Raw genomic sequence first — 15539 nt, forward strand, 5'->3', positions numbered from 1 at the left:
AAATTTGCCTAGACAGGGCTTTCCTCTGGCTGGAATCACACACCAGAGAGACGGGCTAGGCCAGGAGGGAAAGAACGGGAGCTACGCAGGGGGAGAGCTATACCAGCTATTCAGTGGAAGGTGTTTGAATGGGTTTTAGGAAAAGGATCCGACTGGCCCAACTTAATTATGTTCCCAGACGCAGGGATCAATTGGTAAGTTGCCACAGTCCTGACGTTCCCTGATGAGGGCCTGGGCCCGGGCACAAGCCGCAGTGACTGCCACAAGATGAGAAGATAGATAAGTCACACCCTGCTACAGACACACAAAAAAAATTAAAAAAAAAAAAAAAAAAACACTTTTCACAGATACTTAGGTAAAGAGCGACTTTTTTGGGGCAGACGCATCACCCTGCTCCGGACGGAGTGAGTCCACTATGTTCCGCAGCAGGGAAACTGCTGCGCCGGGACCCCCCGGGTCTGGGCTGCGCGGGGTCGCGAGCTCGACTCCGAGGCGGTCCCGGAGCCCCAGGACTTCATCTCCCAGGATGCCGCGGGCCAGGCAGCAGTACGCCTGCGCAAAGGCGGTGGGCGATGCCGCAGCTCGCCAGGCGGGGGCGCTCGGGCCTTGGTCCAGAGCCGGCGTGGGGACGAAGGCCTTACGGCCGGTCCAGGGCGCGTGTGCGGCCTCCGCTCTGATGCCCGGCTTGTGCCCGCTGATCGGCGGCACCCCAACCGCCGCCCCCTCCAGGGGCAAGCCCTTGCGTCTCCTAGACCGCGAAGGCTCTGAACCATGTTCACACGCACAGCAGCCCCTCGCGCCCTTGCATCGCGCTGCTGCCCGTGGTTCCCCGCATCCGGTGCCTACCCCCCTGATCCAACCTCCCTCACAACCCCAGCTTCCTGCCCTAACTGCAACCTAGGCCTCTTCGGGGGAGGCCCAGGTTAGGTCCTCGAAAGTACAGGCACCCGGGAGAATTTGGGTTAGGGTGGAGAGGGGCCCTTCTCACTAGGGCCGCCACACCCGGCGGGGCCCAGGATTCCCGCTCTGTTTTTTTTTTTCTGGGGCTGTAAATGGGAGAGAAGTCTGGAAGTAAAGGCCTCAGCTTCCTCTTTTCTCCCCTGCCCCTCAAAGCATAGAAGGATCCGACGGGCCTCTCCAGAGACCACAGGGGGAAGATGGCCTAGACTATCCGTCTCGGAGAGAATCGTTTTTTCCTGGTCCCCATAGAAAGCTGGAGCTAAGAAAGGGATTCCCCGGCTTAGGGCTATTGCCAGGATGATGGATGGATCATAGGAAGGCTACAGGAAAAGAGGGAGGGACCGGTGAGAGTGGGACAGGCATCGGCGCGCAGGCATTGATGGATGGGACTCAGGTGCCTGTGTGTGTGTGTGTGTGTGTGTGAGAGAGAGAGAGAGAGAGAGAGAGAGGGAGAAGGAGGAGAGGGCGTGAGTCTGTTGCCAGGGTAATGGAGGGATTGCGCAGCATCAGTTTGACACTCTTCTGTAGGATGGAGGATGTGGAAGATAGGACTTTCTTTTCTTGCCTTTTTTTTTTTTAAACCTCCTAAACATATTTCTAATCCATTCCCTCCTCTCTGTCCCCCTGACAGCAATGCCACCATTTTCTCTAACCTAGATTAGTGCAACATCTTCCTAAAGGGACTCCCTGAATCCAGTCCTGCTTTCCTTCAGACCAGTAGTTTGTAATGTTTGCTGTGTTCATCCCTTAATTAAAAGCCTTCAGTGACTCCCTTCCACCTCACCTACAGGATAAAGGCTAAACTCCTTGGTATGGCTTACAGACCAAGTGTTCTCTGGCTTGTCCAGCCCTTCAGCCTCATCTTACAATTTCCCCTATCTCACTATACCCTCTAGCCATCCTGAATGAACTTCTGTCAGTTTCTCCAAAGAAGCCTCTCCTTTGCCTTTTGGTTCCCTCTGTCTGGAACATTTTCTATCCTTCAGTTCTCCTGGCAAACTCCTACTAGTGTACCATGTCCCTGTTTATAAGTCACTTCTCCTATGAGCACCTATAGAGGCTCCTATACTTCTCTAATTTTAATAATAGCACGAGTGAGCACACACTGTCTTCTGAGCACTTTACATGTGTGATAATTCGTTTAAACCTCACAACAACCTTTTCTGAAGTAGACACCATTAATATCCTCCCCGTTTTACAGATTCGGAAACTGAGGCCCAAGAACACATGACTGATCAGTAGAATGGACATGAGATTTGAACTCAGGCTGCCTGGCTCCCAAGCTCACAGTCCTAATCATTGTAGCAACCTGCCTACTGTAGCATGCTATATAGTGTAGGGGACTGGGGTTAAGAATTAAGCAGGTGATGACTGGGCTGGTAGGAAAGACAGGCATTGGATGAGAATTAAAATGAAGGTGGTGCCAGTGGAGGCCTATGGATGACAGAGAGAGGAACGAGGTTGCTGGGCCGCCGATGCCAAAATGGGGGATAGGTGGGACACATGGGGAGCCAGAGGAGGATTCCTGGGGGAAATGATGGAGAGGCTAGGCCGGTTAGAGGGGGGCAACAGCACAATTACAGAGGTCAAGGGGAGAGCAGCTGAGGGGCGGTGAACTTGCAGGCCCCAGGTGAATGCAAATTCTGGAGACGTCCTAGCACCAGCCAGAGCAGCTGAGGACCTGGGCTCTAACTTCCACCCCCAGGACCCACCTCTGCCGTGTTGTTGTTGCCCCCCTTCCCCAGCTAGACGCCCCCAGGAGTGCTCTGTGCAAACAGCAAAGCTCATGCCCCCTCCGTCTCTGTCCTGTTACAGGTCTGCAGCCCTCTAGGTAAGAGATAAACACTTTTTGAGAAGTTTTATTTGAAAGGTTGGGGACATGACACAGGCAGCAGGATAGAAACTGAAATTCTCCTGCCAGGGTTCCCAGGTCAGGGCCAGACTTGGGTCCCTCAGATTCCTCGGCTCCATGACCCCTCCAGCCTGGCGGCTCCTAAGGAGAGTATCCACTCATGCCCCCATCCTCTCAGGCTCTTACCCCGCCCCCACTGCCCACATCCTGTGCCTGAGGAGACACTGAGATGGGGGGGGGCTTGAGACTGTCAGGGAGGGGGAGTGGGGAGGATCCAGAGGAGGAGGATTTGAGAACCTGGGAGTTTGGGGGCTGAGAGGAAAAGACAGAAAGAGAAAAAAAAAAAAGTGGGGAGGAGGCCCCTGCCTTCGCCTCTTCCATCCTCAAGAAACTGTTCCCCGGAGATGTCACCCTCACAGCTCAGATAGGCAGCGTGGGGGAGGTCACCTTCACCTCCTGTGACAGGGCACCAGCTCCCTGTCATTGGGGGTGGCTGAGAAACAACCATGCCCCAGACAGGGTAGCAGCCGCCCTGCAACGTGAGGCTGGGGCCGTGCAGGCCCCGCTGTGCCGGGCCCTCTCAGGTGGGTGCCGGCTGGCTGTTGGCGTAGGCCTCATCGGGGAAGGAAGCCCGGCCTCGGCGGGTCTGGGCACACACTGAGGCGTAGAGCTCTGGCTCGGGGGCCGAGGCCTGCGGCTTTGGCTCAGAGTCCAGCACCACCTCCGAGTACTTGATGGGGGTCCCGGGGCTGGGGGTTCGGCCTTGCGGAGGCCGAAGCTGCAGGCTGGTATAGCACATCACCTCCTCTGCAGCCTGGGGGTGCAAGGCTGTTAGATGCTCACTGGACCCTCAGCAAAGTCCCCACCTCCTTCCCCCCACCTCTTCAGCCACAGCCGACTCACCCTGGCAGGGCCTCCAGGGGCTGAATCTTGATGGTTTGGCCCTGGTTGTTGAGACAGCCGTCCTGGGACAGGAAGCAGGAATCTGGTCAGCCCTGGCATCACCACCCCCACCTCCCACCCCATGAACTGACCCCTGGGCCCACCCTTCTGCCAGCTCCCTACCTGTCTGCAGATAATGCAGGTTCCCGTACAGGGGGACCTCTTCCACCGACCCTCCAGGGCTGAAACACAAGAGTTTGGGGGATGAGTGGGGGCTTCCTGGTAAGGAAGAGCTCCCGATCAACCCATCGCCCTGCTGGTCCCACTGACCGTCCCTGCTCCGGATAATTCCTGCTCCGACCACTCGTGCATCGGTACAAGTGTGCAGCCAGTGAAATGAGAAGCAGCAGCGTCACAGCCCCGAAGAGGGCCCATAATCCCCAAGCCTGGGCCATGGAGGGGAATCCTGTGGACACGGAGGGATGTCACTGCCCAGCCCAAGCCCCCAGCTCCCAGTAGATGGGACGTGGGGCTACATGACCCCTCCCCCAAGGAACCCCTGCCCCACCCAGCTCACCTGGTGCGAGATCCGTGCAGTTGCCACCGCTGCTCATGACTGCGTGGTGAGAACCAAGCCGGCAAGCCCCCTGCCCTGAGCGGAGAGGTCAGCCTGGCTCATGGCCTGGCAGCTGCTGCAGCCCCCCTCACTCCCACTCCTCTCTGGCCTGGGCCCCACAGCTCAGCATCCCCAAAACTAGTGGTGGCAAAGTAGCTGGTTTCCGGGGAGGAAGGAGGAGGGGAGGGATTGAGTGAAAAAATGAAGACACCGCCCTGCACCTGTGCCTTTCCTGCAGCTCCCAAGCTTCCCCCACCCCTCGCAGCCCTTCACACGACTCTGGCCTAAGAGAAGAGAGGACGGCCTGAGTTTACTGTGCCACTGTGCAGGTGAGCCCTTGAACACTCGGGTGGGGGAGGGAGGGAGAGAGAAAGAAGAGAGCAGTGAATTGCCCAGGGGGGCAGACCTCGCAAGTGAGGCAGGGAGGACAGGCAGCCAGGCCTTAAGACAGAGACTCTCTCATTCTTCGTGCCAAACTTCTCTCTCCCAGGGAAGGCAAATGCAAACCTCAGTGAGCACACTGTGGAGTGGGATGGAATGGGGAGGGCTCCTTGCCCCTCCAATCCCACCACCCCCTAAGGCTGACCCGACCTGAGGGCAATGTGCTTAGATAACCGTTTGCCCGACTCAGGGAAGCTAGATCCCCACCCCACACCCCACACCCACATTCGCCTGGCCCAGAAATGTACGCTCAATAGTTAAAAGAAAGGCCTGTCCCACGCAGGACTCTCCTGAGGCGCTGAGCCCTGTTTTTGTGCTCTTTCACCTTGGGGAGTGGGATACCTACCAATCTGGGAAGACGGGTTTTAAATTTCAAATATTATAAACCTTAAATCAGCGGTCAGAGATGTATTTTCTTTGGCCCATACAACGTTGTTAAAGTAAGAGAGGTGCTGCCCCTACAGCTGCAGACAGAAAGGGTTCGCATTCCTATAGGGAATTTCAAAGTAAATACACAGCAATAACAACTATTTAAAATGTCTCCTTTTTATTATCACCATGTAACAGCAACTCCAAAGAATGTCAGTGATAAAATTCTCCTCCCTGAAAAATCTTTTGTAGCTCTAAGTTCTATATTACTGTTGTTACTGGACAATTTTACTAATATACAAACTTCAAATTAGCACATTTTTATTATCTTTTAATAAGCTTTGTAATCTACATGGACATGAATCTGGAGAACTCTCAGTTATACAGTTGGCCCCTGAGCCATGCAGATTCATTGAGATGTGTTCATTTCTAGAATTAATTCATAATGGCTTGGAATTGTTTAAACTCACTCTGGGCACAATTTCTGTCTACAACTCCTGTGATACTACATGTCCCTGCGTTTAAACAAAAGATTTAAAATAAACAATGATAGCACAGTGATTGTAAAGAGAAAGAAATTGAACCTTTTAATCATGTCATTCTATGTGACCTTGTAGCTTTTATTTATATTTGAAATTTCTGGAATCTAAAGAAATTGAACTTTTTAAGTATGTCTTTCTACGTGACCACTTGTAGCTTTTATTTATATTTCAAATTTCTGGAATCTACTGTAAAATGGTTTTTATGAAACCATTTTGCCAAACTTATCCTTATGTTTAAGACTTTTTCTAACTATTTATATGTCTGTTGCTTCATGTGAAAGAACCTTTTTAAGTGAAAATTAATAAAAAGTATTCTTTGGTTGATCAACTATGAGCAAAGATTGACAAAGCCAATTATACTGTCAATTGAATATGAATATGCAAAGATAACTTTGGACAAAGTCATTGAAAAATTTGCAGATGTTTGGGGTCAAAACCAGAAATTGTCATGGTCTGCATCAGATAGATCAATAGGTTCATATAAGTTTTTAGCCCCTTTTCTAAAAAATACAAAATATGATTAAGAAGTTTTAACTCATTATTTTTTCACTTCTTGTTCTATAGTGCTTATTTAATTTTTAATTTTAACTATGTTTTGTTTTGCTTTTTTTTAAATACAGGCCTGATTACATATATAAAGTTCAGTAAAAGAAAATCTTCACCATATGAATTTCCTTTCTGGCCTTTATTATTAATTTCATTTCATGATTACTACTGAAAATAATTTTTCCATGTAAAGGAGGAGAATTTGAAAAAAATGATACATTCCAGTGTCAAATATTATTTAAGTATGCCACTATTTCCTTGCCAACATTTAAAAGTAGAGAGATTTTCCAATTTTTAAAATCCTGTTTTATTGATTCTTTTGAAAAAATTGCATCTGGCAGAAGTGGATCAGAAGTTCCCCAAAGCAATAATCAGCTGGAGTTGGGGGCCATTTATCATTGTACACCTGGCCTCCACTACTTATTTACATGGACATGCCAGTTGCCTTAGAGTCAAAGTTTGGGCTACCCTGCTTTGCGGGGTTCTCAATGTATCTCTGGCTAGCCTATGGCAGTTCCCCTGAGGGAGAATGTCACCCTGTCCTGCCATTCCCCCTACCTTTATGGAAAGACAAGAAGATACACCATATTTCTGAAGAATGGGGAAGTATGATTCTAGGTTCTAACTATGTTGTATAAAGAATTTAAGAACATGCCAGTTTAGTTAGGCCAGTAAAAAGAATTTACTGGGAAAAAGGGGAAAAGAACAGAGCTTTCTGAGAAATGGGAGAGAAGGACAGAAATATGCACTGAGATTTGGTGTAGGCTCCTCTAGGCAGAGTGAGCAATCTGGCTTGCACAATCACCTCTATTAAACTATTGATTACCCCTCCCATTGCTAACGCTAAGGGGAGGGGCCCCAGCTGTTATTGGCTACCCCACCAATAGTGGGAGCCAATGGTGAGGACTGTTTGGAATATCCAGGGCCAAGGGGAGGTCCCAGAAAGAGAAACCAGGACCTCAAGTTTAAACTCAAATTCTCAGTGAGGTCTTGCAGCCACGTTGTCTGTCGACCATGTTGTGGCTTATCTCATTTCCCTGCCTAACCTGCCTCAACTTCCTCCTCAGAGAGTTCACGCCCTTGTTCTGAAGGGGCTGCTGAAGAGTGATGGGCATTCTTCGGTAGTTACTTCCTACTGGTTAGGGCAATAGTCCTTGCCTGACAGGGTGTAAACTTCTCTGGCTATTCTATTGAGGTCGAGGGAAGATGGGTCTGGCACCCTGGTTGGAACTGGATGAAATCCCCACATGACTAATAAGGCATTGATTCTGTAAGAAATAAACTTAATTAGAATTTTGAAAATGCATGGTCCCACTAAAAGGATAAAGACAGTGGTAGTGGGTAGGCCCCAAAAGGCGACCAGCCGAGACACACTGGATCGCAGAGAATGAGAAAGGCCAGGTTCCTTCAGAGGCTGTTTCCTCCCAAAGTTGATGGGAAACAGCATTCTTCCTTGAGTTCTTTTATGCTGTCGGTTAACTCTAGGGAGAGATTCTGGTAGACCTGCTGGGTTTTTGGATATAAACTTCCAACCCCATTTCCCACACCAGGGGTTATGCCTAGGAAAGCTAGGAGAGGTATGGAGAGGCACTGTCCTAGACATCAACTCACAAAGACAGTATAGGCAACAAGACAAGTATATGGCAAGCAAAATAAAGACAGTACTTAAGAGTGCCATTCTCTTGTCTTATAGGGACATTCATTAACTACTTAGAAACTTAATTAAATTTACCAGGACTTTTTTTTTTTTTAAGATTTATTTAATTTATTTATTTCTCCCCATTCCCTCATTGTTTGCATTTGTTGTGTCTGCTTGTTGTGTGCTGGTCTTCTTTTCAGGAGGCAACAGGAACCAAACCCAAGACCTGCCATGTGGGAGGGAGGCACCAAATCACCTGTGCCACCTCCATTTCCTGCTTTGTTGTGTCTCTCATTGTGTTTTCCTCGTGTCTCTTGTTGTGTTATCTTGTTGGGTCAACTCGCTGCCACCTGCCCATTGCTTCAGCTCTCCGTCTTGCTCATCTTCTTTGGAGGCACTGGGCACTGAACCTGGGACCTCCCATGTGGGTAGGTTGGGAGCTCAATCACTTGAGCCACATCTGTTTCCCTACCAGGACTTTTTTTTTTTTTAAGATTTATTTTATCTACTCATCCCCTTGAAGCTTGCTTGCTGTCTGCTCTCTCCATCCATTTACTGAGCATTCTTCTATGTCTGCTTCTCTCCCTTTTGTTGAGTCATCTTGCTGCACCAGCTCTCCGTGGGTGCAAGTCATCAGCTCTCTGCAGGCGCAGGTCGTCAGCTTTCTGCAGGCATGGGCCATCAGCTCTCCACAGCGTGGGCCAGCTTGCCTTCACAAGGAGGTTCTGGGAATTGAACCCAGGGCCTCCCATGTGGTAGACGGGAGCCCAATCACTTGAGCCACATCTGCTTCCCCTTACCAGGACTTTTAACATGTTCAATATCCCTCTGCATATGATGTAGAATAGAAAAGACATCATCACAATCATAGGGCATGTATCTAGAATAGGAGTGATATATGAACAGCACTTAATGCTAATCAATGCACAAGTTCCTCTTTGAGCTGCAATTAATAGATCTAAGCTCCAGGTTTGCAGTATCATACATGTTATCTCTCCATGAGAGCAGGCCATAATGCCAGTTGTGTTTAAGTTCTACTTACATTGCCCTGGAAATCATTGCTCCACTTGGCATGCCCTTCACACAGCCAGTATGCTGCAGCACAGTTGACCCTAGAGAGAGACTAGGAAGGTAAGTCTCCACTGTTTCACTGGCCTTGTGCACAGCACCCTTCAGCACTAAGAAACAGAGTCAACCTGGCGGCAATGTACATTGTATAACTGGCTATATCGAGCTATTGCCAGCCACTGCAAGAGTCCAAAACTGCAACATACTCTCCATCCACTTTAGGAGCACAACCAGAGATGTAGTATATAGTTTATTGTTTTAGGAGTCAGTGACTGACCTAGCCAAGAACTCAAGGGAGAGACAAAATGCAGTGTATTGAAGGCCTGGTTTGAATGTACAAAAGAATATGATGATACTAAAATCTTATCTTTTAATTTTCATACACTTTCTAAATACTTCCCATGCAATGTATAATATATCACATGAACTTAACTATTTCAGTACTTTGCTTTTTACTTTTACGCTTTTAGCATGGTGATGTTAATTAACAGGTATTTTACTTTAGCCGCACAGGAAAAAACTACTTTCTCCATTATTTTACAAAAATCTATGATTCTCATTGGAACTAAGATTATCTTTCCTTACTATCACCTTAATGTGTAGATTGAGGTGGCCTCTGACAGGCCTTCCTATTACGAAGTTATTTTTTGTTACTAATATCAATTTAGGTTTCTAATTAATAATGGCTTCCTGGAATTAGCTATTCAAATGCTTCAGTTTAGAAGATGCTTTCATAAACTTCTTGTAAGTTACTTTACCTTTAACTAAGCTTATTAAATTATAACTAGTAGGGAGGAGATGTGGCTCAAGCAGTTGGGCACCCATCTCCCACATGGGCACCCATCTCCCCCTGGGTTGGTTCAGTGCCTCCTAAATAAATGAGCAAGGTAGCAAGCTGATGCAAAGGACTGATGCAGCAAGCTGGTGCAATGAGGAGACACAATAAGAGACACAGCAGGCATGGAGCGCATGTTGCTCCAGCAGTTGGGTGCCTCCCTCCAACATGGGAGGTCCTGGTTTCAGGTTCCAGTGCCTCCTAAAGGAAGATAAGCAGGGAAGCAGACTTGGCCCAGTGGATAAGGCGTCTGCCTACCACATAGGAGGTCTGCGGTTCAAATCCCGGGCGTCCTTGACCCGTGTGGAGCTGGCAGATTCCCGTGCTGCTGATAAGGATAGAAGCTGTTGCAGAAGAACACACAGTGAATGGACACAGAGAGCAGACAACTGGGGGAGGGGGGAAGGGGAGAGAAAGAAATAAAAAATAAATCTTTAAAAAAAAAAAAAAAAAAGAAGACGATGAGCAGACGCAGATAGCTCACAATGCACAGACACAGAGCAGACAGTGGGTGCAAACAACGGGGGTGGGGTGGATAAATAACAAAATCTTTTAAAAAACATTACAGTTAGCAACTAATGAAATTTACTTTATTCATTTAAGAGAGGACAGATCTACGTTTCCTTCTTTAACTTAATTTCATTAAACACGAACGTACAACTTTATCATCTTAAAAATTTAATACATGTAATGTTAATTTATTTAATTGATATTTTATAACCCTAGGAAGATTACACCCAAGCTAAAAAAAATTGGAAAAAATTATACTTTGTGTAAGGAATTTTTTTTCCCCTTTCTTTACAGAAGGCTAAAACCTCTTCTTTAATAAAACTCTAAAACAGTGAATAATCTTAAAATGCATGCTGAGGGAAGCAGACTTGGCCCAGTGGATAGGGCATCCGCCTACCACATGGGAGGTCCGCGTTTCAAACCCCGGGCCTCCTTGACCTGTGTGGGGCTGGCCCATGTGCAGTGCTGATGTGCACAACGAGTGCCCCGCCATGCAGGGGTGTCCCCGCATAAGGGAGCCCCACGCACAAGGAGTGCGCCCCATAAGGAGAGCCGCCCAGCGCGAAAGAAAGTGCAGCCTGCCCAGGAATGGTGCCGCACACATGGAGAGCTGATGCAGCAAGATGACGCAACAAAAAGAAACACAGATTCCCATGCCGCTGACAACAACAGAAGCAGACAAGGAAGAACACGTAGCAAATAGACACAGAGAACAAACAACTGGGGCGGGGGGAGGGGAGAGAAATAAATAAAATAAATCTTTAAAAAAAAACCATACTGCTAGGTTTTAGAATATATTACAATTGTTTAATTTGTTTTAATTATAATTTAGAAAAGATCTTTCCATAGCTTTTAAGGACTTTTCCTTTACTTACTGAAATTTGGTAATAGGACTATTTATTACCCTTATTTTAAATCTATTAAAATGTTTAAATTTGGGAATTATAGGACAAGCTATGATTCTTAATTTCCCAGCCTAGAAGATAGAGTTTTAAATCTGTCACATGTAGTCCCTCCCTCAGAGCTCTTGCAAAGAGATGGCCCTGGGGGTTGGGTAGGTAAAAAAGCTCAGGAAATCTTTTTCCCCTTCCCAGTAGTTCCTATATTTAGATTTCTATATGACCCTTCCATCCTGTTCAGCCTAATTTGGGCTCCAGGAATACTTATTCCAATATATAAGTGCATATTTGATTTTACAATTTAAATAGAACTTTTAAAAGAATTTTTATTTGATATTACCATCCTAATGTTACTGGATTTTGTCTAGTTTCTTGACTTTGCTGCAGAAATGAATTTTAAGAGCACGTCGGGTGAGTTAAGTCAGTAATTTATTCAGGCAGGGAGGGACAAGAAATGGGAGAAAATAACAGATCATGGGTCCCAGTGAGAGAGAGAAGGGGCTGAAAAGTGATAAAGCAGGATGATTTATAGACTACAATTCCCCATTATAGATTATAAATGCCCAGGTTTTACTTGCATGGCCATCATGGCAGAGGAAAAACGGTGAGAGCAGGGCACAGAAGGTAGGAACAGGGGTCCAAAGGCGAGAGAGCATGAATTCAGGACTTGCACCTGCTTTTTGAACTGTTAATTATTTCACTCCTTTGCTAATGGTCTAGGAGCAGACCCAGCTGTTTACTGTTTTGATTGATTACCCCACCCATTAATCTCCTAGGAGGGCCCAGTGATAAAGTCCTTGGGGAATATCCAGGGCTTCTCCTGGCTTCTGGAGGAAGTCTTGTACTGCATGGCAGAATCTTGGGGAGGGTATTCCAGCAGCCATCTTGAGGTTATTGATGCCCATGTGGACTCTGCCAGGTTCTAGTTCCATCTATTGATTCCCCATCTTACAAGCCAGCTTCTTTAATGTATGAAGATGTACACTGAGCAAATAGGCAGACACAAATAGTTACACAAAAATATAACTCACTAAAGTTACTTAAAACTTTCATTCTTTTACAAAATAAGTTTAACTGTAAAATAACATTTAAAAGATGTCTTTGAAGGCTATTTCTAATTAATCTAAGTTGCACTGTGACCATGCAGTTTTGCATAAGAATTTCACTCTTTAATTACTAGCTTATAACCAAAATGTCCCTGATGCTTTAAAATACAATTTTCCTTTGCTTCAGAACTTTGCTTATTTCCCATTTTGACTTTGGCAGACCTTGGATGAGCAAGACTAATTCCAGTATACACTTACTGAGGTCACTGAAGTCTCAGGGAAACCTGGTTTTTCTCACGACTTGCTGCATTTAGGAACATCAACACTCTGGGTGGGAAGCCCCCACTCCCAGTCCTCGGCTGCTGCACTGGAAGGGTGGACGTCCAATCCTGAGGTTTGAGAATGCCACTAGGCAGCAATTTAGTCCACACTTGGAGCCACAAGAGAAAGCAGGGCTATTGGCACCCGTGGAAGGACAGGAGACAGGGGTCTCTCAAGTTTGTTCTCACCTGAGCCATAGAGAGCAGAAGTTATCCTTTGTCATGAAATAACCAGTAGCAAAGGCAAGGGGTGAGACTAGACCTGAAGTAGCCATCAACAAGGCAAACTCAGTTTACAATTACCACCACAATGGCTGATTCTTAGAGTGAGGCAAAGCCAGTCACAAAATAGCCATAATCATGGTTAAGTTTAGTTTATAATTACCATTACTATTGCAAGCACAAGCTAGGCATGAAGTAGCCATAAACAAAGGTAAATTAGTCTAAGAATACCATTACAATAGCTAAAGTCTAGGCTACATCCACCCAGTTGTAATAATTTCAGTCATTATCCTTCTGCAGTTTTATAAATAAAGACATCTATATAATGATCTTAACTCTTTGTTTTAAGTAAGCTTCTACTTAGAAATAATTTGAGCACTTTGTTCATTAAGAAACTAAAGCAATTTTATTAGTGACAATTTTGCTAAGTTTTTCTGCTTTTTCCAAGGTTAAACTAATTCCACTTCTGAAATATATATCAAATTCAATTGCAAGATAGTATTGACATTTAAAGACTCATTTTTTTTTGTTGTTGTTGTTATCTTTTACCATTACCCAATTTGTAATAGGCGGATCCCAAAGTTGATTTATAAGTTCTTAGGCACAAACAGACTACAAAGCAAGCACAGATTAGAACAGGAGAGAATTTTATACACTTAGTTTAGCTTAGGGAAGACTTGGCTTTAGAATTACCTAGATGCAAAGCATCCAGTGTCTGTCCATAGCAGAAACTTTGTGCAGGACCCTCCAGCTAAGTTCCTACAGGAAAATCCCCGGGCAGCTGCTAAGTACAGAGCTAAGGGATCCAGAGAAGCCCTGCCCCTGACAAGACAGGAATTGGGGCTGCTCTGGCGGATTATATCCTATTAGTTACCTACTGGCAAGGGGTAAAGCCCTGTGAGGGCTAGTTTTTGCTGGAAGGAATGGAGTGTTACAAGGGAATAGGTAGGGAGCTAGAAATAGTTAGGAACCTTTTAATTTTAGTGCCTTTCCTCAACCCTTCGAGGAGACACAGCCATGTGGTCTCTGGCCCTCAGATCTGTCTGTCTTCTCCTTCTCTCTTACACAGGTTTAACTGGAATTCAGGATCTCATACAGAGCCCACTCTCAGTCATACTGTAGCCACATGGTGTGGCAGGAAAAAATTAGCCCAATTTCTGATAAGTCACCCCAATGAGGAGTCTGCTGGAATGCTGGAATAGGTGTCCATTATCCTAGGGGAGGTTTAGATACGTTCATCAGTCTGGTTGGTATCCCACCACTAGACCTGGTTGAATAGATGGCTCACTGAGTCAGGGTCCTAGAAATCAGGGAGCCCTGCTTGCTGTCCCCATGTTCCAGAGATCGGGGGCTTCATGTCTTTGGATATCCCCAGAGCCTTAGAGGTCTTTGGGGCATCTGAGTCTGGTTCCCAGACCTTAACTCCCAAGCCTCTAGGAAAGGGCCTGGCTAGGGACCTTTAAACACTTTTGCCTTCTTTGCTGAGGTCTTAGGAACTGACCCTAATTGTCCTGTGATTTGCTGGCCAATACCCTCAGGGACCCCGGAGACAATTTCAGAGCCTCCTCAAGGTAGAAAAGGAGGAAAGCCTCAGGGCACTACTTCGGGTGAGGCTCATGCCTCACTAACAAATGCATTTTCAGTTTCTAAGACATTCTAAAGCATCTCACAGACCCAAAATGAGGACAGCAGTAGTTGGAAGATCAAAAGCACATTTAATTAAAAGGAATTAACTAGCAGTCTAAGGAAATGATACAAAGCTGATAGCCATTCTGATCTCCCAGAGAGGGCCTGGGAAACTCCCAGCAGACTCCTGCTTGACTCAGGCCATATGCCCAGTCAGGTCTCAAAAGTGGTTTCACCTGCCACCCAGAACATCTTTGGATCTACACAGCATGGGAACTTGTCCCTGCCACCTCCAGAGAGGGAGCCAGAAGTCTGGGCAGACCAAATTTATGTCCTGTGGGAGCCTATCCAGGAACCCCCTATCCAGGAACCCTCTTTAAAACGGCAGAACCAAAAGAAGACACAGACAGGCCTTAATTAAAATCCACCAGTCTCTGGCAGGGGTTAGGGAACACCACTCACCTTTCTGTCTCCTGGCTGGCTCACAAAATGAAGGCGGGGAAGTGTTGGATTCCTCTCAGTTCGCGGCTATGTTGCATGAAAGATTTTAAGTGTTGTAGAATTTGAGAGAAGTTCAATTATTTGCGTATAGAGAGGCCAGGACTCAGGAATGATTTTGAGAAGGAAAAATGGTTTATTGATGGCTGGCCGGACTCGGGAGCTTTCTGTTTGAATCCCGAGCCCCGAACAAGATTTTTGAATCCCTTTTATACAGAGAGGAAAGGCCAAATGGTCCCTTTGTTTCAGTTCTCAATAGGCTTGAATTAGCATATATATCTTACACATCTTAGGTAAGCTTTTAGCATGGACTCCAGACATTCTAGATAAGCTTTTAACATATTTTGTTTGCATTTCCCCTAAATACTTAAAGTTTATAGACCTTGCATTGTTAAACTGTTTCCTGGGACTGGAGTCCTTGCCATTGTTACCAAGGGCAGGACTGCAGCCTCTTACCATCACACCCACAAGTCAGAGAGCTTAGGTTATCTCTGAAGAGACAAAGAGCCTCCCACCCATAGCCCACATCATAAGGACACATCAGTTTAGTTAAGTCAGTAAAAAGTACTGGGAAATTTCTCAGAGCTTGCTGAGAAATGGGAGAGAAGGATGGAAATACACACCAAGATTTGGTGTGGGCTCCACTGGAAGAGAGAGAAATCTGGCTT

At 46.4% G+C, this 15539-nt stretch overlaps 1 protein-coding gene across 1 annotated transcript; it reads right to left on the reverse strand.

Moving 5' to 3' along the window:
- Window positions 1–2803: 2803 nt before the first annotated feature.
- SIT1 (signaling threshold regulating transmembrane adaptor 1) lies at window positions 2804–4599 on the reverse strand. Its single transcript, XM_058302922.2, has 5 exons — window positions 4272–4599; window positions 4025–4160; window positions 3878–3936; window positions 3716–3777; window positions 2804–3626 (listed from the first exon to the last, which is right to left on the reverse strand). The coding sequence occupies exons 1-5, from the start codon at window positions 4306–4308 to the stop codon at window positions 3393–3395; spliced, it is 528 nt and encodes a 175-aa protein (XP_058158905.1). The 5' UTR covers window positions 4309–4599; the 3' UTR covers window positions 2804–3392.
- Window positions 4600–15539: the final 10940 nt, after the last annotated feature.

The sequence above is a fragment of the Dasypus novemcinctus genome, chromosome 8 (assembly GCF_030445035.2).
Source record: "Dasypus novemcinctus isolate mDasNov1 chromosome 8, mDasNov1.1.hap2, whole genome shotgun sequence".
In the NCBI taxonomy this organism is placed as follows: Eukaryota; Metazoa; Chordata; class Mammalia; order Cingulata; family Dasypodidae; genus Dasypus; species Dasypus novemcinctus.

Bases quoted from the DNA above. Each gene is read 5' to 3' on its own strand.
- SIT1 (XM_058302922.2), bottom strand. From the start codon at position 4,308: ATGAGCAGCGGTGGCAACTGCACGGATCTCGCACCAG. The intron at 4,161-4,271 runs GTGAGCTGGGTG...CCGTGTCCACAG, and splicing joins CTGCACGGATCTCGCACCAG to GATTCCCCTCCATGGCCCAG. The intron at 3,937-4,024 runs GTCAGTGGGACC...CTTGTGTTTCAG, and splicing joins AATTATCCGGAGCAGGGACG to CCCTGGAGGGTCGGTGGAAG.